The 27,753-nt window shown below is 34.0% G+C and overlaps 1 protein-coding gene across 2 annotated transcripts in view; it reads right to left on the minus strand.

The window, feature by feature from the left end:
• FMN1 (formin 1) overlaps window positions 1-27,753 on the minus strand; it is a 145,661-nt gene that overhangs the window by 66,996 nt on the left and 50,912 nt on the right. For both annotated transcript variants that reach the window (XM_014941926.1, XM_014941925.1), the window contains 5 exons: window positions 17,937-18,024; window positions 8,323-8,384; window positions 7,451-7,539; window positions 2,459-2,588; window positions 771-917 (listed from right to left, as the gene is read on the minus strand). In XM_014941926.1, the coding sequence (XP_014797412.1) occupies window positions 771-917; window positions 2,459-2,588; window positions 7,451-7,539; window positions 8,323-8,384; window positions 17,937-18,024 (516 nt within the window). The remainder of the gene's footprint in view (window positions 1-770; window positions 918-2,458; window positions 2,589-7,450; window positions 7,540-8,322; window positions 8,385-17,936; window positions 18,025-27,753) is intronic.

A 27,753-nucleotide genomic window follows, 5' to 3' on the forward strand; every position in this document is an offset into this window, starting at 1 on the left:
TCCATTGCCTACATTATCTAGCACTTCCTCCTCTGCCCTATTGAAATAAGCAACAAAGTAATCTCACCTCAAAAAGTTTCCAGAGGTTGTTTGCACCTGACTTTGATCCTAGCATGACTAATCAAAAACGTCCTAGTCATTCTCAATTTTTGACAAAATAATTTACTGCCATCTACAAGCATTTTCTCGTGCGTGCCATTCTGAATTCATGCCCTACATCCACTTAACTGCCAATTCAAAATAAAGTCTGAAAACATCTTGTTGGGTCTGACAAATCTCTTAGAAGAGGATTACAATTCTGTATATTATATATTTGCACCCTTTATGTATAATTGGTGTATATGCTACACCAAACCTTTACTGATATTTTATTTTTAAACCTGTTTTTTACTCACATAGAGCTACCTTATGTTAAGAGGAAGAAAAAAGAATGGGGATTTTATTGGAGAACACTTCATCAGTTTGTACTCTCTCACTTGTCTCTAACCTACTGTAATTAAGTCCCTACTAGGAAGAGATACACAGAAGTTCTCATGTAAGATAATTATCCTAGTAGTACTAAATAGAAGAAATTGGAGATTATGGAAATACACACATGTGCAGGAGAAGGAGGTGAAAAGTTGGGAGAAAAAGGCAAGAAAATCATACAAAGTGTCTTGCTCTTTCAAGCAAGAATGTTAAGAAATAAGAAAAGATTAAATTTTGACAGATGATGTAACAAAAATAGATCATTTGAGAAAAAATATTTTTAATTAAAAATGAGTACTTACTCTGCTTTTGACATCTTTTAGTTTGGGGAGTATTTCCAAACCAAATCCATCTGCTTGACCTCGGGTCCTATTCCCACCGTTCATATAATTTCCGAAAGCCAGAATCAGACCTAAAATTTCCTTTACACTTGTCATGTTTAGCAAAGCCTGGAAAATAGATACTGGTCTGTAACTTCCGTTGGCACAAAAATTCTAATTGCTAATATAAAACAGTTTAGTTTATTGTTGCTAGAGGTTTTTTTCTTGTGTGTTTTCACCCCTGTAGGGAAAGGAAGATTAAAACTGGTACAAGAATGAAACATTTAAGAGGAGCATTTATTAGCCTGTAGCCGCCTAAGATACTATGTTTAACTCAATTGGTATGAAGCAAATTATATGGCATCATGTACTATGTAGGTGACAAAAAGATTAATGGAAGAAGATTACAAAACATTCTTAGTAGCCTTTTAAAATCTTACAGACGGGGTGGTTTATCAAGAGTTTGCATAATGCACCGTTAAATAGAAGTGTGCTACTTTTGCTGCCCACTAGGTTAAACTTGGACTGTTATATTCAGTCTGCTTCTCATTGGTCCTCGTGCTCTGGAAATTCACATTTCTAGATCTATACTTAATGCAGATATACCAGGGCTAAGGACTATGCCTCAAAGCATATATCTAGAAACGCAGTGGAGAATGAATAAATTTTAATTTACATATAACGACATCTGTCTTGTCAGTTGAGAATCTGAGGCCATGGGCCTAATTCTTAACTATGTAGCCTAAACATTGGATAAATCAATTGTAGTGTGAGCTCCTCATAAGTAAACTGAAGGCAATACCACTTTCCTTTGGAAAGGAAACACTAAGTAACTTTTTATTGTTAGAATATGCAAAGAAATCCAAAAGGGTGGAGAGCATGGGAAATTTGTGGTAGCAAAGCCAATGAAAAGCTAACCTTCAAATTGGAAAAAAAAATATTTATTAAATACTGTCCTGCCAGATCTTATACCTTTAGGTCACTATTTAATTTCTCTTCAATTCTTATCATATTCTACTTTCATGTTTTATTTGTTATATTTTCAAAATCTTGTCTTTAGTCATTCATAGTAAAGAAATCTTAGGCAAAACTTTGTTGAGTACTAAAAATCTGCTGTATCAGGGTTAACATATATGTATACATACCAGGAGAATGTAATAAGTTAATTAATGTGATAGCCATCTATTGCTGATATCATCACCACTGATACACAAAAAAAGGAAGCTTGCAAGGCCCTATGCTAAGCTAGTCTGATATTTCATTTATATTTTATGGAGATTAGTTATTACTCTACTTAATGTGCAAAGTAATAAAACCTGTGATACAAATAAAAGTAGATTTTCTTATGTAGAGCATAGGGCATGACACACAACTCACCTTCCCTCTTTCTTCCTCATTTTGTTATTAAAAGCAGCTAAAAAAATTGATATATTTTTATTTTCCTGAAAAGCCAATAATCAGAACTTAAGCTCATCAGCTATCATAAAAAAAAAAAAAAAAAAGGCACAAATAGTCTAAAATATATTTTTTTTTTTTTTTTTAAAAAAAAAAAAATAAAAATATTTTAGACTATTTTTGCCTTTTTTTTTTTTTTTTTAAAAAAAAAAAAAAAAAAGGCACAAATAGTCTAAAATATATTTATTTTTTTATTTTGCTTTCATTAGACTTACCTTGGAAACACGAGTTACGATATCAACTTTCCGGTGCACTGATGTTATACCTTCAGAGAAAACTGACTGGAAGATAATACACTGAGCTCGTTCCGCGAAGTTGGGGATCTGAGATAACTCGTATAAAAATCTGTGGAAAAAAAAGAGCATTAATGAATCTTTATATTTCTTATCTGTGGGGTGCATAATGGATTAAAGATGTAGCAGCACGAAATATACATGCAATCTTTCCTACTTCGAATCATATCTGACAGAATTTATAATTGTTATATTCTTCATGGTCAATGTGTTAAGAAATCCTATTAATATCAGAAAAAAGGCAAGACATTATCATTATCACATTAATCCATTAAGCAACTATCACAGCTGCACAGTAATAAATAGAAGAATGATAAACCTAGATCATAGGTTTAAAAAAAAACATAAAAGAAAAAAAAAGAGAAAAGGAAAGAGCTAGAGAAACACTATTTACTGTTTTCACTCATGTGTTTTTGCTTCCCTTAAAAATGTGCACAGCAATACGGAACTCAATATATTCCTACAAGGTTACTTCATAATATAAAACGTCTGCCAAGAAATTTCTTCTGATGTTCAGCCTCAATTTTGTTTTACTAATTTGCACCACACTTCCAGTTATACAGCAGCATGTTTTATGGTAATGCACCTAGCTGTGTATTTAGCTCTAAAATACTTGCAGACTATATCTCTCTCCAGTTACTGTTCAGCAAACTTACTAACTCTTTATCTGCTCTTTATCTGTTCTCATGTATACGCTTTCCTCGTGAGTCTATTCCAGCTTTCTTTAATTCTTTGGTAAATAAAAATAAATAGAAGCATATTCAACAACTCCCATTCGGATATCACAAAATGAAAGCATCCCAAAGGCATGAGTAATTCCTCCATTTGCTCTTCTTCAATTTAAAATGTAAAAGCTTGGCTAAATAATGCAAGAAGCTTTAACATTTCCTATAATAGGGTTTGCATGATTTGCTTTGAGGGTTTTGAGTCAAGGATTTCAGTGATGCACATGCTTTCTTGAAATCCAGAAACAAGATGTCTTTTTCTTCAATATCACTTCTGAAAAATTCCTCTAAATCTCCTGTCTACAGACATCCTTAGGTTCCCCTTAACACAATGCCATAAAGATTTTTCTACCTCTCTGAATTATGGGAAATTCTATGAACCATTATTAGCTTGAATTCTTATTAAATTTTATAAACCGATACATCTTATTTCTCCAAATTATTTCTTTTTCATAATGAATTATGTCAGTATCTTCAAATCCACTTTATAAAATTTCTCATGCATACAATGTTTCGCTGAATACATAGTGACTGTCTAAAAAAATCAGCAAAATCCACCTGTGACTGTTGTGAAATACTATGTTTTAATTGGAATATCATTTTTTCCATCTTCTTCTCTCTTGCCTGAAGAAAAAAATCTATTGTGAGAGAAGGATTGGGGAGGCCCAACTTGGCTCTTACACTTAAGCAGTGGGAAAAAAAGAAATGCCAAGCTGGTATTAATAAAAATGCTTCCTATTGGGAATGAATGGTATTGCCAGGAAAAAAAGAGGATACTTTGCACTTTGTGTGAGAGAAACAAAAGAAAGAAAAACCCAAACTGTTTCACTAAAGTTCTAACATACATGCATTTTAAAAGTTTAAATTAAAAAAGTCAAATGACACATATTCTTGCCTTCCCTTGAAAAGGCAACTCTCTCTCACACTGCTGGTCACCAGAATACAACATAATTGTACCGAGAGTTAAAAGAGCATCAGGACTAAAAAAAAAAAATTAAAAAAAAACCCCTCAAGATTTTGGAATTCAAAGTATTCAATATAAATATCCAGACAGGACACTTATAACTGAAATCTGTCACAAAAAGGAAACATATTGACTAAAAATGTAGTTGCTAAACACAGAATCATCGCATGAATCTGTGGTTATAAATGACCAATTCAGGTGGATAAAACTTTTGGAGAGAAAAGAATATTCTCAGTTCAGACATGTTTGCAATTTTAGTTTAGAAAAGTATGATTTTGACTTTAACGATGACATGTGCGTGACGTAGGTTTTTGATGGGTTTCTCATTGCTACACTTCTTATGTTCTAACATATTCTCTAAACATTGAGAGTTTACTGCTCATCACTGTAAGGTCCATTTTACTCCTCTCCTGCAGAAACTGTAAATAAAAAATGCATTTACTTGAGAACTCTTATCCTACCAGGATCCTGTAATAAAGGACTTGAGAGTACTTTCAAGCCAGGCATAATATTGTGTTGCTACTGTAACAGAACATTCTTCCAGCAGACAGACAAAGGAGGCTGATTTTATGTAGGTAAACTATTTATCAGTTCACGTTTATCCACATTGAAGAATATAAAATTCAGAAATATTTTGGGGGGGAAAAGGTGTGTCTAATCCTGCAAGCTTCTAAGTAAACCAGCAGGATTTAAACTTAAGTCAAAGGAAAGTGGTCTTTTAAGAGAAGTAAATGGCATTACTTGGACAGAAATTATCAATATCTCACTACTTCCTGAATTCAAACTACATACAAAACAGGAAAGCTCAATACCAGATTTTACTACTAATTCCTTCATCAGTACATCTTTCACAGTAGAGAGGACTTTACAGAGACTATAGTACAATTAAAAGCACCTTCGAGGAAACTAGCTAAACCATCTGTATCCCGTGAGCAAAACCCCAAATTGTGGCCAATTTTGTATATAAATCTTTATCATGTTAACGAATATTAGCATTTTAACAACTATAACCATGAAGCATAATTTAGGGGGGTATTGTCATGTTGCTGTCATACTTAGAGTTTGTGCCAACAATAGCAAATCTAACATGCCAGCAAAACAAATCAAAATCACATGTGCAGGACAGCATCAGTGATACCACTAAAGCTTTCTATTTGTCTGATAATCCAAGCATTTAAAAATGGCAACAGTTTCCTTTAAAATTCAGGGAATTCACATCAATGTTTCATTATATGGATGCCTATTGCTAGTATTTGGTACCATTTGATAAGTTTAGTTTGCACTTCTGATCCTCATTAAAGGAAATACATGAGGCTTATGCCCCGTAGCAATTTTTAATCACACATACAAATTTAGCAATTTTCTGTCTTTAGTCTTTTATTGAATTAATACAAGTAGTACAGTTCCAACAAATCTCCAGTTCTGCATTTAGGTTGACATAGAGGTTGACTTAGACAACAAAACCAGCAGTACCTGATCTACTGCATTTGCAGAAAGGACATTTTGAAGGTCCAATAAAATTCACATAAGTCCATCATCAGTAAATTGTTCTCCCCTTGGAGCAATATTTTAAAAAGCTAGTTTTCTTAACCTACACAGTTTAATAATGGGGTAAAAATTAAGACTTGCAGAAAGAACACAAAGGGTAATAATTGATAAAAAGTAGCTTTTGTCTTTGACGCTACTATTTCACTCTGAAAGATCAGGCATAACTCCTTTATTTACAATTCTTTACTTTTAATTATGGAACAATGATAGCATAAATCCAACTTTGTGTTTAATTAAGATTAACCTCTCTCCACTATAATTTACAAAAACAGACAACCTTTTATAACTCTAGAGCTCTACAAGATTTGTATTCTCCAGAATACAAAATGCATCAATATTTATTTCACTCAGACATACAGCAAACAGATTGCCAAAGATTCAAGTTCTGGAATACATCAAATAGTCATACAATGTATTCTTATGCCCAATGCAATGAAAACCATGGATATGGGTTGCAAGAAGCAGCTAGTATATACACTTTACGGATATTTGTCTTAAGTCTTACTCAGGAATGACAGCAAATCTTCATCAAAAGTGTGATAGCCTCATCTCCCAATATTAACCTATTCCCTAGCGGATAGTCACAAATGAATATTTAGCTGCCTTGTGTTAGGAAAAGAGGAGAATAAATAAATAAATCTGCTTTTCACCCCTAACATTTTAATGGGAAAAAAAAGGTACGAAAACGTAATGGATGCCCCATCCCTGGAAGCGTTCAAGGCCAGGCTGGATGGGGCTTTGAGCGACCTGGTCTAGTGGGAGGTGTCCCTGCCCATGGCAGGGGGGTTGGAACTCGATGATCTTTAAGGTCCTTTCCAACTCTAACCATTCTATGATTCTATGATTCTGACATCAACCAACCCTATACTATCTCCGCTATTTCAGTTCTTCCTCCCCTTTCCCTTTCTTATGCCAAAGAACGCAGAAAAGACAAAAACAGACAAGAGGAAAAAGGAAGCAAGATGGCAAAGAGGCCTCCGGGCAGGAAATTGCACTGTGATTAGAAGAAGGGGATGGAAGTACAAAGGGAAAAGTAGCAAAGTAGTAGAAGACAATCACCACTGGAAGGCCAAAATCTGAACACTAAAATAAAACTCAGGAATACAATTCTGCTCATGGATACTTGTGATTTTCACATTGATCTAAGGTTTATTAAAACAGAAGGAGCAACACTTAAAAAGTTCTTCATCCTAACAGTTGTCACTGCCCACAACAGTCAGAGGAGATGAACTGTGAAATCAGCCTTGTAAGTCTTCAGTCAGCATGACCAGAGTGTATATTGTGTCTTTGTCACAGGACTCACTAAACCCCTCTGTTTGTGTAGCTCTTTCAAATAAACAATAACTAAAATCAGTCTGGCCCTGCTCTATGACACATTAATTTAGCCCTAAAAGCTATAAGTGAAGGATAAGCCTTTTACAAAAGTGAGAATGGGGACAGACATTTTTATTGATTCAAGGCTACATATTTTATCACTTCTGGTGGTCCAAGTTGACATTGTTAAATCTCTCATGTCTGAAAAAAGTTATGTGATAGAGGTAAAGTTTACATCATACCTTGAAATACACAAATAGTTTAAAAATTAGCTACCAAAAATTATGTATCAAGATCCCTTTTAACGTACCAGCAAAGGATTATACTATATAATGACAAAATATTACAAAAAAATAATCTTACTGTTCTGGTTTATCCAGAAGCTTCAGTTCCTCCTCTTTTGAAGTCTGATAATATTGCTTGATTTTCTCCAGTTCATCCTTTTGAGCTCTCTGAGTGAATTAATATAAAGTAATTAATAAATAATTAATACCAAATTACTAATAGACCTGTTTGTCTGTAAGTAACAATTACATTTTTTATTGGGAAACATTTAGACTATGCAAAAAATGAGACATAAAGATCCATGATAAATTCCTTCAGTGCCTTGCAGTGCTTTTCACTACCAATGGCTACAAAGCAGAGCATCCTTGTAGAGCACAGCACTGCAAATATTGCTATAGGATGCTTCCCACAGTGTAGGTCAGAGCAGCAGCTCTGATCTCTCTACAGCCAAGTGTAAATGCATTCTTTCAGGCAACTTCAGCATCACACAGATCACGAATGCTATATACTCAGTCTACTGAGCAACTTGGGTAAGGACAGCAATTCACTGGACTGAGTTAACTGTTTTAGCCACTTATATCTTAAACGAGAAAAATTCAGCATGTTAGAACAAAATAGGCATTCAGGAAGGATAGCATTTTTCAGGCAGTTCAGCAGAGAACACTGCTAGATGTTTCGCCTTTGTTTACACCTCAACCTGATTCCAAAGGCACTCCACTTTTAATTTTCTGACTAAGTTCTGACTTAGTTCTGACTAAGAACTAAGCCAGTAAGAGATATTAGCATGTCAATGGGTATTGTTTATGTTTCTTATTTTAATGTTAAATTCCCTAAAGATTTTTTTCTATATAATGCCTCTTGTCTAGAATGACAGCATAAAATAAAACTTTACTTATTCTGTGTCTGAAATACTATGGTGACTAACCACAGCTTTACCGCAGTTTACTTACATTTTCATATAGTGCTTCCAGTGTTTCCAGATCTACTACGGAGTCATCAACACACAGTATAGCTGCATAGAAAACAATCACAAATTAGATGCTAGAAAACATACTTAAGAGTTCAATTCTGTTTTCCTGAGAAATGCACTATAGAGATCTGACCTAGCTAAAGGACATATTTGTATCCAGTTAACATTTTATTCTTTTTGGCATTTTATTTCTGTTCTGACTTCTATATAGACAGCACTGACACAAGAACTTAATATAAATTCTGTCTCCTCTCCAGTATACTCAGCAGGCAAAGATCCGACCTGCCAGCTACTCAGCTGATTGCGTAGCAGGAGAATATAACAATCGATACCAGAACAGATTTCATGGTGACTTGGCTGGATAGGAAGAAGTTGAGAGTTAGAGTATTTAGGTGTCCCTGTGTTCATGGGAGATAGGAACAAAGGAAGACCTGTTTGTCTGGGTGCTAGCAATCTTGGGAAGTAGACAGGTAGACAAACTTGCAAGATTTGCAAGTTGCAAATTTGCAAGAACAAAAGATTGTACTACAAATTTTTACGGTATCTTCATAGAGCAGCTCACATTTGAGTGAGCTTTATTCACTAGGAAACTACCCACAGGAAAATTTCCAGATAATACCACTAAACATCATACAGAGACACCTAAAGTATACTCTTCAATGATTAATTATACCTCATTATTAAAAAAGAAAAGGTCTCAAAATGTTTCCTAACTTAGTTCCAAATGTTACTATGTTTGGAATATATGGCATTAAGAGCTTCCAACATTTGCAAATCCCATTACAATTTAGGCAATGCATTGGGACTCTTCTGAAAACTAAATAGGATTGGTTCACGGTGCTTTCTAATGCTCTCTAATGTTAAATTCCAGTAAGCTAAGAAATGCACAATGAAATAGAAATAACTTCAGATGTTTAATTTTCCTGAAACCAGCATTTTATCAAGATTCATTATGGGACTGGGCACAATTTCTGAACTCCTGACTTATGTTTAAATGTTACAGGGAACATTAATCCCAAAAGAATCAAGTTTAAGGCCTGTACCAGTTTTCCACATAACCAGTGACTCATCGTTAGCTAGTACCTGATAACTTTTAATTTCAACTGTACTATATTTCTTCAAAGGAAATTTGTCTGCTTGTGAATTCAGAATATTTTAAAAGCTCTTGCTGCGTTTGCAATCCATGTTTGAAAGGGGCAAGGCACACATCTTTAAATAATTATTTAAAAGTAATAAGCTTTCCCCTGCTCTTCCACCTACCCCATGATTTTACATTGTGAAATTAACCAGCAGACTAGTAAATTTTCTCTGTGGCAGGCTAATTAATTTTATTAAAAGGTCCAATGACATTTAGAATGCTTTAAAATTTTCCCTGTCAATTATGATTCCATCTGCTGACATTACAGCTTGGTTAGAAGTGAAGAATTATACAGAAGACGACAGTATCACTGAAAAAAAGCAATATATTATTTTAGGTCCTATTGGAAAAATTCAATAAAACCCTCGAGTATGACCAAATATAAAGCCCAAACAACTGCACTTGACAAAAATCTCTGTTTAAATAAAAATCATTAGGGATTTAATCTATGAGATCATCTGTTGGCTCTTGCAAGATGGTTCCCTGAGTTGCATTAACTTCTGTATTATCCAGTGAAATTTCAAAAGAACCAAGAGATTGGAAAATTTATTGGAAAATTGGTCTCACGATCCAATGTATTTAATTGTCAAGATTTTAAAATACGCATATTGAGTTCAAAAACATCCCCTTGTGGTTTCCCTTTCATCCCCTCTTTTGGAATATTCTGAAATCTGCTTACAAGGAGAAATTTATTTGTCTGGAGTTATCTAGGAAAGCGACTTTTGAGAGTTATCTAGAAAAGGTAATTTGAACTCGTACTAGAAATGCAAAACATGTAAACAATAGTAGGCTTTTAAGCACAGAACTATTATAAGGGGAGGAAGTAGTTTGAAAAAAAAAATATTTAAAAAGAATATCAAGATTTGTACATCTAACTAGAATTTTCAGTCAGACATTTGTCACCAAAAATCATAAAGTGGTTTTAAATGCTATATTTTCTTATCCATGTTTCTGGACTCAACACCAGTTCCAACAAGTCAGCATTATTTTGAAGTGACATGACAAAGCTAAAAATGTCTCAGATTAAACTAATAAAATACAAACTGATACATGAACACATGTTTTACAGAATTAATAAAAATCAGGGTTAAGAGAAATTAATATGAATTATTTTCTTTTTTTGGACATGTACATTATTGTCTAATATTAATATTCATTATGAATATTTAGCATAAACCATTTGATATTTTATCTATTTAATATTTTATATTTTTAATGTAAAACATTTTCTGATACATTTTCTATATAACCTGTTCTGCTATTCTTGGCCACGTCCAGGCTGCAATTAAAAATCTAGTCATATTACTCAATTCCATGACAGCTGGACATCTTAGGATACTAATGTATCTAGAGACACATCCAAAAAGACAGAAGTACAGCCAAAATCCACACAGGTTCCTTTATTTCAACTTCACCTATTTTAATACCTTTATCTTTGTCCTTATATCTTTTTTCATTGAAACTGATCGAACTTAAAGCCATACACATTTGGAGCAGAAGACAAAACCAAAAACATGTAAAATTATGAAGATTGGTCAATTTTTTTTTTAAAAGCATTGATTTTAAAAAGCTGGAAGAAATCCCAAAATTCATAGGTATCTTAGTATTCTTCACATTCTTAAAATACGGCATGTGCAATATATTCACAGTATGTTGTGTAAATTAACTTTAACTGGGGCACCTGAAAAAAAGCCATTACACTAGATCAAAGAAACTAATTATTTTACCTTTTATTCAGAGATATAAGGAACAAAAGCTTCTGAATTTTTTAGTGAAAATCAAAACCCAGTTTTAATCATATGCATATTAACATCTTTAAAATCAATATAAACACTGATAATTTTTTCAAAATGTTCTTCCTGATACAGTGAATTTAACTGTGATACTTTACTGCACTAAATCTCATTATATTGACTCACATAAGTATAAGTAATATAAGTGAAGTATCATAAATCTACAAAAGAGGTTCCAAAACAATTAATAGCTATTACAATATCAATCATCATCGGTGGTTTTTACTTTTATCTTGCTTTCTAGTTAGCTGTCTTCCCTACACTGTCAGTTCAGTTAGAGTATTTCACCTACACCTCACAATATGTCGAAAGGAAGTAGACTCATGCTGTGAAAAGCTGGTAATTTTATTGGGTTCCTCTACCTTTAAAAAATCTGTTACTTGGCCAAGTCTGGTTTCTGAGATCCTTTTTTGCAGGGAAATTGAGGCAAACATTTTTATGTGGCCTATGGTGTCTGCTCACAACAAGAAGAATTTATATACACAAGGATCATTAGTGCAGGGTTGCACCCATTAGGATATAATAACCGTCAGCTAGGACAAAAAACAGATCAGCATCATGCATTCAAACTAACACATAAAAATACTTGCCAACTACATTTCACATACTAAGAGTATTGCTTCGAATATAAACTTGTACCAAAGGGTTTTGACAGACTCACTTTTTAAAAATTAATCTAACTGTAAAAAACAGACTCCCTACTGCACAGATTTTTCACATACCCTGTTTTATCACTTCAAAAATGTAAACCAAAGAAAAGCCGAGAATTTAAAGCATACTGTGTGCAGTCTACATATAACTGTAGAACTTTGAGGTTAAATATGAAAAAAATACATCTTTTCTTAACCAACAGTCTTAAGGCTGACTCTGATATACAGCCTCACTCCTCCTAAACACGTTTTAGTTAAATCAGGATTTAACTCCTGCTGACAGAGCTTACATATACTCAGCAATATCAAACCACTTAATGTGACAAATAAACTATGAAATATGAAGAAATCACCTCAACTGCTCCCTAATGAAAATAACAGAAATATGTTATTTAAATAAAAAGAGCTTGCTAAAGGTACTTTATTTGCCCTGGAAGTGCTTCCTTGTTTTATGTATTGCATTCTCTGAATAAGGCTGATTTAATGGAACATGAAGCCTATCACTGGGAAATTTAAATTAAATTGTGACTGATCTAGTTAATTAGAAAGTGACAATTGTTAAATACAAATCCCTACTTGGCAAAGCTGCCTAAATTATCTAAATTGCTCTGGTTTACTTCTGACAAATTGATATGTTCTAAACTTATTTAAAGATTTTCTCCAGTATTTAACTATCATGCAACATAAAAAACATTAAAATATACATTACGAAGAAGGACCATGGGCACAACGTAGATTTAGAAGACTAAGAAAGTTCAATTCCTGCAAGAAATCATAAGCAAAAGACTGGCACTAATGTTAACCTACCGACATCAGGCTAGATGCCCAAGGTAGACTCACAAAATCATGTTATGAGTTTTCCAGAACAAAGAAAATAAATTTTAAAGAAAATTCTTTCCTAGCTTCTGAGACAGGTAGTTATCTATCTCTATACTTCATGCATAGTATACAGTATATATAGAATGCATAAATGTAATACTCTCTGTAGGTGAGAACAACTTTGGAACCAGATTTTTCCAAGCTTTTATTATCTATACTTCCATCCTGCAAAATATTTTAGTTGAAACCTAAATAAAACTCTTTTCACATAGTGCAAAAACTATTCCAAAGCATTTATCTTTGTCCAGAAGTATTTCCAAAATATAATACAGAAAGGAATTGTGAAACTATTTGTGCTGCATGACATGATTAAAACACAAATTGGGATTCAGAAATTCAGAGTATCCTAAAGTTGGCAGATTAGAGTTGCTTTGGAATAGTTTCCCTTATACATATAAAACATAGTGCCTGGTTAACAATGATACTGTTCTCCAAAGCTAAGATGTGCCATAAACCATAAATTGCACTAAGACAATGCAACATTTTGATGTAACTTCTATGGACTTTCATCAGTGGAAGACCACACAGAAATCCCAGGATGATTGGAAACATAATACAGAATTAGAATGATTATTGGACTGATTATCAGCCTGGGTGACTTAATCTGCTCTTCACAGTTTTCCAATTATTTACTCCAGTATGGTGACAACGGAGGGCAAATCACAGAGTCGAAGATGACCAATCAAACACTTTTCAACTGGTTGACTGACATTGTACAATAGTATCATAACTGTGTTCTTTACAGAAAGTTCATCCCCTCCTACAATACCACACAAAAAAATTTGATGTAGAGTGGCATGGTAGTTATTTGAATTGCTCACCATCAGAATGTCATTACTGTAACAGTATAATAAAAATATATTCCACATTTGTGGAGCAACCAAAAAAGCCCCAGTAAGGAAGGTGAATTGACAAAAGCACATGGCGTTTTTAACACAATGCATTCTAATCTATCCCATCTCAGGGGGATGTGTGATCAAATAAATTTCTCTAATATTGTCAAAGCTGTGCCTCTGCATAGATAATTTACATTGCTGGTGAACACAAGAACGTTCCAATTGCAAAATAAACATACCAGGTCCCCGTACATGCTATTCCAGGTTGGCCAGTGCTACACTGATTTAATAAATGGAGCTTCAGACATTATATTTAATTGCTTAAAATCTAGGAAAGGAAAAAAAAAATACTGTTGCAGTGCTGCAGTGTTAAAATCTTATCTTGGTAAATGCACTAGCAAAGCCTGCAGTTGTTCTGTGTGGAATAATACGGCACTATATTGCCACAAAAAATGTGCATCTGCTGTGATCTACTGCATCTCATAGATTTGGTCCCAAGGAAAATATACCATCATGTGAGACCATCCAGTTAATGAATCCTAATGGAAATCAGGAGTATTAGGGTATTAGACAGTGAACTACCAGCAATATGCAGAAGCGGAACTTCTGATACTCCACCACTTTAGTGGTCAAATGCAGGTAGTATGGATGTAGGGAGGGATTTGGGAGAATCACTCTTTTGGAGACGTAGGCGTCTACATTTTATCTACATCCCATTTGCCATAACTAAAACTTTTTTCATCTGGGCTGCCCCACAATTTTGCCAGTTTACTCTTGAACAAAGATCTCAGTAGCTCATGGCAAGCTGACACGGATGATGTACACTGCAGAAAAGATTATTATTATTATGTGTTTTCTGGTATACTGTTATTGTTAGCTACTAAATTGGGAGCTGCCTGAGTGACTGGAATGTTGCCCTGTAAAAAGTTGGGACCGGTGCCCACAGAAGGTCTTCACATACAGTGATAATCTGCATTTCCCATTAGAAACAGAACTGAAACACCTCACTGTGGAGTGAGTTGTACTATTTCAATAAAAAAACCACAGAAGTAGCCTTGAGCTACAAGTTTGTCTCTCAAGTTGCAATATTTCAGCTGAACAATGATAGGAAAATTAAGACAGAAGTGCATTGATACAAAATTGAGATTACTTCTCTAAGTGTGTAGTGTTAGATCATGTTCCTTAATTAACAGTTGGTCTCCACTATTCCTCATCTCTTCTTTACAAAGGTTTTTAAAAAATGCAGAGAAGCAGCCTTAAAAATAATCTATGCACAATTATTGTTTTTTGATTTTTAAATATTCATACAATCCCATATAGCATACTGAGACAGACAGATTTAGATTTAATGTTAGAACATTACAGCACCTAGGATTTCTCCTCTCCCACCTCCCAGAAAGCTGAGTATTAGGACAGGTGCAGCATGACAATGTTAACTTTCCCTCTGCATCATATAATAGCAACACTAGCCAAAACAGTTATTCAGTTTTACCCTGTCTTCTCCCTAGGCTATATTCAGATACAACAAGAGTTTAAACTTACTTGCAAAGGATGACCTTCACTCTCTCAAACAAACATGTGTGTGAGATTCCCTTCCTGAAGTGCGGCAGCTGGCTCGTTATCAAATGCAAACTGAAACATCTGGGTGCCAGATATGGTCACTTGCTTGTTGTGCACAGCTGAGCTATCTGCAGAATATGCTGTGAAGCTATTCACTTTAATTTGAGAGGGTAATCCTATAGATTCAGAAATCTCACACTAATTTAAGGGAGGATGCAATTTTTCTTGTGATTACTCTTGCTTTGTCTCCTGCACAATTTCGCATACATCCATATCCCTAAGGCAGTTCATTTGAAGACAGTTTTTCTATATCCATATTTCTGTAACTGCTACTTAAAATAGAGTAACCAGTAGCCTATACACAGACAGTAAGTTCATTTGCACATGGCTTTTCAACAAACACGGTCAGAAAAACTTGAAATAAAATTAGATATCCTTTATTTTTTTTTTCATTTCCACTTTCTTTTGCTTCACATTTCTTCATTCTCTGTTGCAAGCTGCCAAAGACCACTAACTTTTCTCTTCCGTGTCTTTCACATACTGAATTATGCAATGGAAATTGGCTTGAAAAAAGGGATGAGTGCTTCATTTCCATGTTTCTTAGAGGTACCTCTCCGTAAAATCACTCCGTAAAAAACAAGGACATTGACATTTATCACCCAATGATCATACGCTTTTTTGGTTAGGTGCTGTCATAAGCTATTTAGCTTATTAAGATCTTTTTTGATGCAGTATGTTGACTACAGCAGTCTTCAAAGAATTTGTCTCCCTATAGGCAGAACTGCACACAGATTTAAAGTAAACAAAATTCTAGGGGATAAACACACACTAAAAGATAAATAAGCATAATTCTACTATTGTGTTTATTGTAGTAGGCATTTCTGAAGATTCTCTCTACAGAATGGATGTTTTCCCTGAGTCTGAGGACTAGTCCTGCACACAGATCTTGATTAGTCACTCACCCTGCTTTGTAATATACTTCAAAAAGAAGTTCCACTAACAGCATTCCCAAATCCTGTTGTATCTTCTAGCTGTTTCCATAAGCAAGAGGCAGCATACCCTATTGCTGCCTTGAGTAACACACGTGGTGACAGGCCAGTCATTTGCTACCTCAGAATAGAGAGGGTGATGAGTTATAAACTTTCCTTCAGTGACAGCACTTGTTTTGGTGTCTCTCTTCTACCAACACTCCAATTTTCATTAAACTTGTAGGACTACATTAGCTATGTCTACAACTGCAAGCGGTGTAGTCTTTAGAAACGGATTTGTAGACAGCAACAGCTGGTACTGAGGATCCAGTGTTCACACTATACACACTTCAGGGTGTTTTAACTATTCCTTATCTGATCCTGCAGAATTTAAAGCCTGCAATAGGTGGACACTGGCGTGTTCCTAAAGGACATATTATTTAATTTAATTCTGAAGGATATTTTTGCACTCTGAGACTGTTCTGCAAGGCAAACACGACACATGGGACAAGAGGTAGATTTGATTCAAAAGTGCACTGCTGATTCAAGCTGAAATGCTAGTGTGTAATTACACAAACATTTGACATTCTTTTTTCTTAAACTTGGTGTAAGTTGGTCAGAGGGTTTCAAAAGCTAGAGAAGTACAGCAAATGACTGATAGAGATTTTCTATTTTAGTAGAACATCACAGCATGGAAAACAAAAAGTCATGAAAACACCTTTGAAGATACTTAAGAATACTACACAGTTTTTATAATACAACTGTTTCTCTATCCTATGCTGCTGTAATTCTTGGCAGCAAATTATTTCGACCTTTAGTAATAGCAGTTTTTTTCCATCTCATTCTGATACCTTTCACACAATACTGGCAGGCACAAAGTTATTCCTTCTTTTTGTTGTTTCTCTCCACCCCAAGAGACATCTGTAAGCCCTTGTGCTTTTAAAGTGCTAGATGCTCAAAGGCTCTTCTGAAATTAATAATAATCAATGCCAGCAGCATCTCAACACCCTACCCAGCATTTGCATGTGATGGATGGAAAACAATAGCGAAAAAGGAGACATCAACTTGAATTCTTCCAGCAGTTGTTTTAAATGGTGAATATTTTCCTTTTTTTAATGTGAAAAAGAAATAAACAATATCCTTAAACAATATCCTTTTAAATCCAGAACATAAGCAGAATCTGAATTACCCCAGTGTTCTGAAAAAAATCTGTACTTCTCTACAGTTGTATTGGCAAACCCAGATAATTTCTACCAGTAATGGAATTTCTACACTGCACAGCCCTATGCTTTGAAAAATGCCATGCGGCAATCATCTTCCTGATTGCTACGTGGTAGCTGCATCAGTTTGTGATGTGTTCTTTTATACTGTTAATGAAGCAAAATTTAAACACACAACAAATGCCAACTGTGTGTTTGAAGCCCAAAAGATTTATATATAAGTCCTTCATTTAATTTTTGTCAGTGGAGGATTTGCTTAGGAAAAGGAAGGGAACTGTAAGGGAGGAATATGGAACACTCTTGAGAAAACACTACTGACAGATATATGTGAAACGAAACCATACAGAAGGAGTTTTACCTAAATTTAATTCTGATTATTTAGGTGAAACTTTTACATATACTGGAATATAGAGGAAGAATGATTCTTCTGATGTCTTGAAGAGGGCTACATTCAAAGCCCATTCTGTAAGAAATTCTCTAAAGGGGGCTATGAGAAAATATTCATGCAATTATGACTTCATATGACACATTAAGTGTAAGAAATGCTTACCTTGTTGAATATCCTTCATCTCCAGGTGCAAACTGGATATTAAAATTCCTACAGCTTGAGACCGTTTTCCATCCAACAATTTGATAATCTAGAAAGATGATGCAAAATTATCAGAGATCAAATGAACAGCCTACAAAGGACTCATTTGTGTTAACAATAGAAGCTAATTTGTGAATTGAATTCAATGTCTCTCCAAACAACAAACTTTTTTATTAACTAAATGCAGTAGAATGACTTTCATCTTATCTTTGCACTGCACATTAACAAATGGCTAACAAATGGCTGACAAATGTAGGCTTGAATTCTCACCAGGTCTAGTAAAGACATCATTTCTTATTTGTAGGATGATATTAAGAAGGGAAAAAAAGGCACACAAATTATTTATTCTGCAATATTTTTTTCCCCCTTCTCCTTAAGGTGATCAGGGTAGAACTATTCAAGATACTCTGAGTACATCACAAGTTCCTTAGTTTGTCTGCTAGTTTATGTTTCAGTGTGAACACATTTAAGTCTATCTTTTTGACAAAGGATCAATTCTTGACCAATGAGGACGAGAGAAATGTCTTCTTATGTCCTCTCAACTCTATTTCTGGAACACTAGAGGCTACTGAAAAGATTTCTTTCACTCTTGTCTGAATGTATTTCTTCCACAGCCTTGACATTTCACAAGGATTTGAGGATTTTGTTCACATTTTGGGTAGCAGACACTTGTTAGTGTAATATACTGACATTCAGATTGTTATCTTTTAAGATGTCAGGTGGAAGGAGGAGAAGAAAGAGGAGGTAGGGAAATCCTGAGTAAGTTATTTTGGCTGGTTGAAATTAGTGATACTGATATGTATCAGTCCATAAATAACATTTGAAATGTTGGCATTTGTGAACTTGATTTATGTCATAAGGAAGATATGACAGCAGCACATCACAAAATGCAATACAGATATAAATTATTCAAAATAAGAAAAGTTCAGATCCAAGCAGTTGGCTTACTTCATAGTGTTGATGAACAAATATTGTTAAAAATACTAACTCATATTTTTAAAATTAAAACCAATAGCTAATTTTTCACTAAATTTATGTTCCCACTATTTGAACAACATTTAATCTATATCAAAATTGAATTTTGATATACGGGTAATACTACTATTTAGATATTTAATAATATTAAAAACTTTAAATAATAGTTATACCTTATCCTTGCAATATTCTTACAGATGCTCACGTTACAGACAGTTAACTGATAAAATTTATACTAACTCATACAAATGTTTCTTACCTACACTTTATGGGATTTAGTAATATTTAGCTGTGCAACCACTTAGTCATTCATCTATATAAAAGTAGCTTTGTATTGAAAAATACAGGAAAAGCAGAAATGATAGTGACATTTTCACTTGAAAATGCAAAGTTAGTTATTATTTATAGAGTACTTGAATTGGACAATACATGAACAAGTTGGAATACATGCTGTCTGACACGTCGGATATTTTATGTTGTAGGGACTCAAAATTTAATGAACTTATGTAAAGCTAGATGCTGTATATTTTTTTCCAAAATTAGAAATAAAATCTATTCTGTGATTTTTTTTCAGCCTATATGTACAGAACATATGCTGGATATCAAGAAAGTAATACTGTTTAAAGTGTTTTCTTCAAGTAAGAAAGAAATCAGGCTCTCTACCTCCTGAGTACACCAGCAGACAAGATGATTTGGATACAAGTTACCGTAAATAAACACTCTGTAAGCAACACATCCCGTTGACTGAAATTTTTTAGAGCAAATGTAAGTAACTGCTCAGTTTATCATGGTCCTTTCTGAAGCTTTACATGAATTTGCTGAACTCCGCAGCACATTAACTTCTTACAGGGATAATTACAGGCTTGAGTAGTATGCAATTTGTATAGCATTCACTGACCTCCAAGCTGACCTTGTTCAGGGGCAAATTCATAGGTTGTCATAAACCCCATTAGACATGCCTAGTTTGAGGCAAAACCTTTCCAGACTATAGGTGTTGTAGACAGTATGACATTTGAAATCGTTCTATTTTAAGTATTTTAAGTAATAATATATTGTCCAGATATGATCAACACTAGCTTACATTCCTAAGCAAGGCCTCCTCCTTATAAGATTAGTGAAAAAAAATTAAAGAAGGGCCTGTACAATTTTTAAAAGCTAAAACAGAGATTCATTTTTTAAAATGGCCAACTAACTGTATGTTCACATGCATTTTAGACAAATGTACACATGTTCACAATTACCAGGCATCAAACTAGACAGACTACCTGAAATAGCTTCAGCCAACTGAAATTGGTAACTGAAGGCTAATATTTTATTCATTAGAGAAAAAAAAAATGGAGCAACAAAACAAGAGAATAACTGAAATTTGGCACAAAAAACTCTAAAAGCAAGTTGTGATGCTATGTGTTACATGGGACTTTTGTCATAGATTTTTAGAACCAATGTGTAACTTGAAAGATTTTGCAACAAAAATATATAATCAGTGGTTAAACAGAGAACACATTTTCAGACATATTAATTTTGCCCCAAATTATAGTTATTCTGGGGAAGTCACTGACAGGGAATTAAATATGTGTGTGAATTCCAAATGGAAAGTAGACACAAAAAATCAGCACTTTTCCAGGTCATAAAAACCATAAGCCAAATAAAACGAAAGTTTGTGAAGACTACATTGAACTATTTAGTCTATGATTTTAAAAGACAAATCACTGATCACCTCCCAGCATATTGGGAATTGCTTGTAGCTGGCAGTGACAGGTAAGCAGCTAAAATCCAGCTGACGCCAGTTGATGCTGCCGTGCCAGCTGGTAGGGTTTGCCAGCTGCCTGCCGCTCCTCCAGACTATGAATGTATCATTGTAATGGATACAGCATCTTCTGGCTCAGTGACAGAATTGGGACTGCTGGTGCTAATTCATTTAATTCGTTGATCCATAACATTATTTGCTCTATGTGGTGTTCCCCTACTATTTTTTAATGTTATTAAGTTAGTTCATTTGCTGTACTCAAGTGCTCCTTTTTCATCTTTCAAATATTTATCATCTAATTAAAAGTAGAGACACAGTGAAGCTTGAACACATTCATAAATTATTCTGTCATTCCCATTAAAAGGTGTTTCTCTAACGTAGCCAGAAATGTACTTCATTAAATATTATAGGATAGACTTCACTGTTTTGTCTAACCGTAGTGTCTACATTCTGTCCAGGACACTTACTGGTGCTGAAATCTGAACAGATTCAGTTTACTTTAGTGATTAAAAGCTAAATCCTTCCTCCTGCTGCTGCATGGATTCTCTCCATAATATTTAAATTTTTTGAGAGAAACCATAAGCTAAAAAGCTGTCCTGCATATCACAGTGTTTCCCTCCATTCCCACTCATTAACTTTTATGGTGAAGTCAACAGTCTGGACCCATAAGTAATCTGCTGAAACCCTGTTCAAACAGAGGAAGAACACCCTGCACAAGAAGCAGGACATGCCCCTCAAGCTATTCTACGTAAACACCCCAAGAGTTACCAATGAAATTTCAGAAGCTTAAGACTAGACATTATCTCTTTTATTCCTACTCAAAGGAGGAGAGCCAAGTTTAACTATTTTGTATTTAACATGGATGAACCATAGCTTTATATTTCTTAAATATTTTTACAATATTTTAGGAGACACATAATTCTATTCGCAATCCTATTGGATGAAAAAAGCGCCGCTATTTTTAGCCTTTTGCTAAAGGCTCAAATAGGATAAAATAGGAAGTAAGAAATGAGCTAGTAAGAAACTAATTTCAATATCTTTATTCCTATCAAAACTGTAAAAACAAAACAAAGCCACAAAATAAGTATTTACCCTTTATGGATATTTTCATATCCTACATGGCCACAGTGCCTTGTGATAAACAAGGAAAGGCCATATTCATTCTTCTCAGTACAGCACAAAAAATAAAAAGAAAGTGAGAGTGCCTCGGAAGAGCCTGCACCAGCATTTTACTACTTCTACTCAAGTTTGAACACTGTTTATTATCTTATGCAGACAGCTGAAGACAGTCATTGTGTTTCAACCCTGCAAAGCTTCCAATATTTTCTGCAATATCTGCCCTTCTTGCGGAAATATAAAATTCATTAATTGCAATTCCTTATTTAGTTAGATGGACAAAAAACTTGCTGACAGACATGTCCCTTTCAGTTAAAAAAATGCAATTCACTCAAAATATTGACACTCTTCTTAAATGAGAACACATGCTAATAATTATGTGAAGTCTGTTAGAGATAATAGACAACAGAAAAGCCATTATCTTTAATGTCCTCCTGCGTCTTTGAAATGATAATCATTGCACTAAAGGGCCAAAAATGATTGATGGACTTTCATTTGGAGCATACACCTGACACAAATTACTTGACATTTACTCATTTTTTTGCAAGATGAAGACAGAGTGGCATCACAAACATCCAACTACCTTGTTTCTTGAAAGTATAGAAAATACTTGAGTTCTTGAGGGTAAGTTACTAACAAGTGGCCAAATATATTGGAAAAACTAATGCAACTTAAAAAATATGTGTAAGTCAGTCCAGCTTTGGAGCTACAGAATGCATATGGAATAAATCACGGGAAAGGAATGTTTTTTTCTAAATTACCTCTTTTTCAGGCTTACTGGGTATCGTAGTCTAATACATAATGAATCACGGTTTTTATTTCATTTCAAAATGTATGTCCTAATTCTGCCTTTCTTCTATTTGGTACTATAAGAACAGACTTTGGTTTCACAAATTTAACAGGAAAGGCAGAACCTATTGCTGAGAACAATTACCTGTGCCATTCAGCTTAAAAATTTGTGTGGATATGTACAGACAAGAAATGTTAACAGTTTAGAATGAATGAAAACAAAATTGTTTGGGTGTAAAACTTCAGTTCTTCATCTGACATAAAAATTTCTATAGAAGACTTCCAGCGTCTGGGAAATATGTTAGATCCTTCAAATTATATTCAAATCTATTGAAAGCAGAGTTCTTTCATAAGCAACTGATGTTTTCTTCTTCAGAAAAATAAGTTAGAGTTTTAATATGCTAATTGTTTTCTGTTTTCATTGTTTTCATAAACAGCTATGGACCTTAATGGTACCGCACTGCACCTATTTGCATCTGAACATTTTGGTACAGAAAGCTTTACCATTGCAGTCTGTTTACAATTGCATAAATATAACTTACAACTTTTTTTTTTTTAAATAAACCATACATTCCTAGACAAACACTTTAATGTGTCAGTAACATAATAGGTGCAGAAATCACATGTCCAGAATGCTACAACTGAAATCTAAGCATGAGAAAACATAGAAATGATGATGAAAATAGCTTAGATTAACAGTTGTACTTTCACAAACATGTCAGTGACACCTTAACAATAGAAGTTAAAAATAGGAGTCGTATTCAGAAATGCTTTAAAGTCTAAATGTCCAAAAGAATCAATACCTAAACTGAAGTTATGTACTAGAATAAGCCAGTGGATCTAGCCATTTTCCTTCTTGATTTCCAAGAAGCTGTAACTTCTAAGTAATTTTAAAAGTGAGACCAACTATACACATTTGAAAAAGCTTAACTAAAGACCACAACACCTTACATGGCGTAAAAACTTTCAGATCCAATGTACGTCGCCAAACTGCATCAAACCAATAACTTATGTATTTAGATTAAGCTAACTGTATTAACCAAAACCAGAGAGAAATCTATTTGATTCATATTCATGTGCTAATGAACTTATTCTTGTCCACTAACTTCAACTTTGCCTGCTGCAAATTCAATCACTTCAGAACCATCCTAGGAAATAAGTCCCACTCCTTCTATACATTATTTAACCATATAGAGTCTCTTGGAAAGTCAGGATGCAAGCAGTAGCCTCTTTTCCATTTCACAGATAACACATCCAAAAAATCACTGCATTGCATTAACACACATAAGATTAGAACGCTTGTAGTCTTACACCTCTAAAACATTCTTACAAGAAAAGAACTGCATCTATTAGTTCTGAAATATATTACATACTATTTTGCTCTAATATTGGAAAATAACTAATATATTTCTCTAGACAGTAAATTCTCCCCAACCAGAAAAGACAGATTCTACTCTCAAGACATACCTAAAAATTAGAATATATATGTGCAGAACTTTTGTTCAGAAGACTGCATATATGCAGAGCAGATCACTGCACAAAAGTCAGGGTTTCCTGAAATATTTCAGAGGATACAGAATTGGGGAAAAAAAAAAAAAGAAATAGGTTCTTTCAAAGCTGCTGAATTTTCCAAAGGAGTGTATGATCAGAGTATCATGAGCAGCTAGACAATATGCAGAGCTTCTAAACCCAGATTATCATTACCAAGTGAACGTACTGTATTTTTCCAAAATAAGTTAATATACACATAAAAATAAATAAAATCATACTGAAGTTATATTAGCATTGCTGCTGGAAGGCTATTAACTTCCCTTCCTTTTTTTCCCACATACTTGTTAGAATAGCTTATTTTTTAATAGCTGCATTTCAGATTCTAGTAATTACATCCTCATGACAGGATGATAGCCTCTAGAAACTTAGTGTAATTCAATTAATAAGCCGTTTTCTGGCAGGCATGAAAGTAATGAATTTGGGAATCATGAAAGTGCTTCCACTCTGGAAAAAAAGGATAGCCAGCTGTTTCCATCCACAGGACAATGGACACAAAGTGGACTTTATGCCTTTAATGGAGTGACAGAGTCATGATGTTGGAAAGGCACTCAAAATGTCATCCAAAGCATTTCTGCATTTCAAGATAGTAACAATTATATATGCAGAAACACAATTTCCCTAGCCAACATTCTTCTGTGCTCCTTTGGTATCCTTACTCTTAGAAAGCTTTTTTTTTTCTTTCGTTTTTCAGCAGCTGCATGCACTTGATAACAATATCAACCTTCTCTTTTATAGACTAAACAATCATAATAATTCAAATCTTTTCTCAGAGACTACTTTTACACTTTTCATCATTTTCATTCTTGATTCTTTACAGTTAGTAAACATTTTTAATGAAGGGTCTAACTCTAGATGAAATTCTTAGAACTGAGACATGGCTGAGTAGATTGTCTTGCAAGCAATACTTCTATTGATATATCAGAGTTTTGTTATCCCTCTGTAGTATCACCATGATTTGACAATTCATGTTCCTCATGAGCCATTATAATCCCAAGATCCTTTCTGCTAAACCATTACCTAGTCAGTGCTAGTTGTACCTCATCTTAATACCTCAAGCTTAACATACCTCATCTTACTGTACCTCAAGCTGAATATCGTTAACTGTATTTGTGCTTAACTCTATTACTCATCCCTATCTTTCAGACCATATCTCTGATACATTAAAGATTTCTAAAGGGTTTACTCAAGTACATTTGAAGCCTCTTGCAACTACGTGGTAGCTGCAGAGTTAATATTCCATTATCCAGGTCATAAGTGAAAATACTGAGGTAACCAGACCCAGCATAGATGCCCACAGAATCCTCAATGTAGTCTCCTATTGTGACACTGAGTATATGTATGAGTATAAATATATTCTGTATTATAAATATATATTTTATAAAGTATATATTATATTGTATGTACATTTTATACATATGAGTATACATACATAAATATATACTCAGAATATGTATGAGTATACATACATAAATATATACTCAGGATTTTCCCTTCTGAGCATAACTTTCCAAATGGCACTGGAAAACAGACCATCTGTTCCATTTATGTAGGACAAGATTTAAATATTTCTGGCTGAAAATGGTAGATGCCTATCAGCTGTAAGTAACAAAAGCGTGAATATTTTTATCTGTGTTGCCATAAGGTGTCTACTATGTGGACAAATGAGTAAGAAGAGAACAAAGTGAAATTTGTATAGTCTTAATGTGATGCTTTTCGCAGTATTAATTTCACACACTAAGCATACGGATTATTCTGACTGGTCTCACAAAAACAATAATTTTGAGAATAAATTGGAAAACATTATTTTATTTGGAACTGAAAGAGAAATGTAAATAGATGGTAAAGAAGTCATAATTTAACAGGCCACTAATTGTTAAAGTCTCCTCAGTTTTATAAGGAAGATTCAGCTAAATGAGAAACAATTCCTCTATAATTGGAATAGAATTGGATAGAATCTTACTTCCAATAGCATATGGAACTTGATTGTGAGGCACTGATGTAATTCTCATTAAAGGAGAAAAGTATTAAGTAATCATGTTTTAACAAGCAATCCTGCACCACCTATTGGTCTGTTATTTCTTTAAATACCAAGCAGGCCAAACTTAGTTTGTATAAGATCATAACTTAGGTTGTATAAGATCATATGAAATAGGACAAAGTTTGATCAGAGACGAGGTATAATGCAGTGAACAGGTCAGCACTAACATGTATTATTAAATAAAATAGCTTACCTATTGCACACATAAACTACTACTACAGATTCTACCACTGTACCTGCATCTTGCTCTGGAAGGCTTTTTTATAGAATATGAAAAAGGAATTTACAAAGATATACAAGATGACACAGCATTGGCTAAAAATAATATACGATGAAACTCAGAAGATTCATACATCTTTCTTAACGTCTGTAGAAAGCATCTTTGACCAGACTATACAATTCCATACACTGTGACACCAGTAGCATTCTTGAGCACAAATTCCTCTACTGAAGCAAAGAACAAGATTGTTGTTAAACCCTAGCAGATAAATACAATTGTTTGGAAAAAGGCCAAAAAAGTTGAGAGCTGAGAAAAAGCATGAGAAAGAGGAAATGAAGCCAGCAGAACTGATAGTGCTACATTAATCTGCAGGTGCTTTCTGTTACTATCTACTAATAAACCCTCCTGTAACTAAATAAAATGCCTCCCTGCTACTGTATTGCTTGCAGCCCACCAAGATTGATCCATTGGAGCCCACCTGCAGACATCTGGGTTTTCAGAGAGACAAAAAAACCCCACAGGACCATATAAGAGGACCAGCTGTATGTAAAAATAGTCAGCTGCTAATAGGAGTTATTTAACAGAGAAAGGTGGAAAGACTTGAACGTAAAATAAGAAAATGCTTCTAAACTCAATTAAATTCAAATTTCATTTTAATTCTAAAAGCTGATTTATTTTTAATTTTTAAATTGGCCAAATGATAGAAAGTTGAATATTATTGACGATGACTTTTTAAAATTTTCCCAGAAAGCCCTACAATTCCCATGGTTTGTAACACCATGATCATAATCCCATGAGTTTTACTAAACTAAAGAGACAGTAACAAAAACAACTCAATTTATCTCTTAGGGGACTTGGGTTTTGTATTTTTACACAGTCCAGAACTTTTTTATTTCATTAATTTCCGTAAATATACCCCTAGTCTTAAAATAACAGATTTAAATCTAATAACAAAACAGAACAATTCAAAAACTGACATAAAGATCTCTTTGTAAGAAAACACATTGATTTCTCACAAGAAACAGTACTTATACCATTATTTCATATATTGTATAGAGTAACTATTATCCAATTCAATTGTGAATAAAGAGATAGCATTAAAAATTGTGCTACTTTAGCAAATAAGTTAGATTACAAAGCAGCAAGGAAAAAGAATAGTGAGATTTCATCTTTCAGAATACAGGTCTAATTCTCTACCTGGTTTGCTGTCATACACCTGGAGAAATAGGTATATTCACTTAATTGCTGAGATTTGGAAATACAAAGACAACTACTTGTGCATATTATTTCTCCATTAAAGATACATTAGTTACATTCTTCTTCAAAGTTCTTTACAAACTTT

This window comes from Calidris pugnax, unplaced genomic scaffold (genome assembly GCF_001431845.1).
Source record: "Calidris pugnax isolate Ruff unplaced genomic scaffold, ASM143184v1 scaffold56, whole genome shotgun sequence".
NCBI classification, from domain to species: domain Eukaryota; kingdom Metazoa; phylum Chordata; class Aves; order Charadriiformes; family Scolopacidae; genus Calidris; species Calidris pugnax.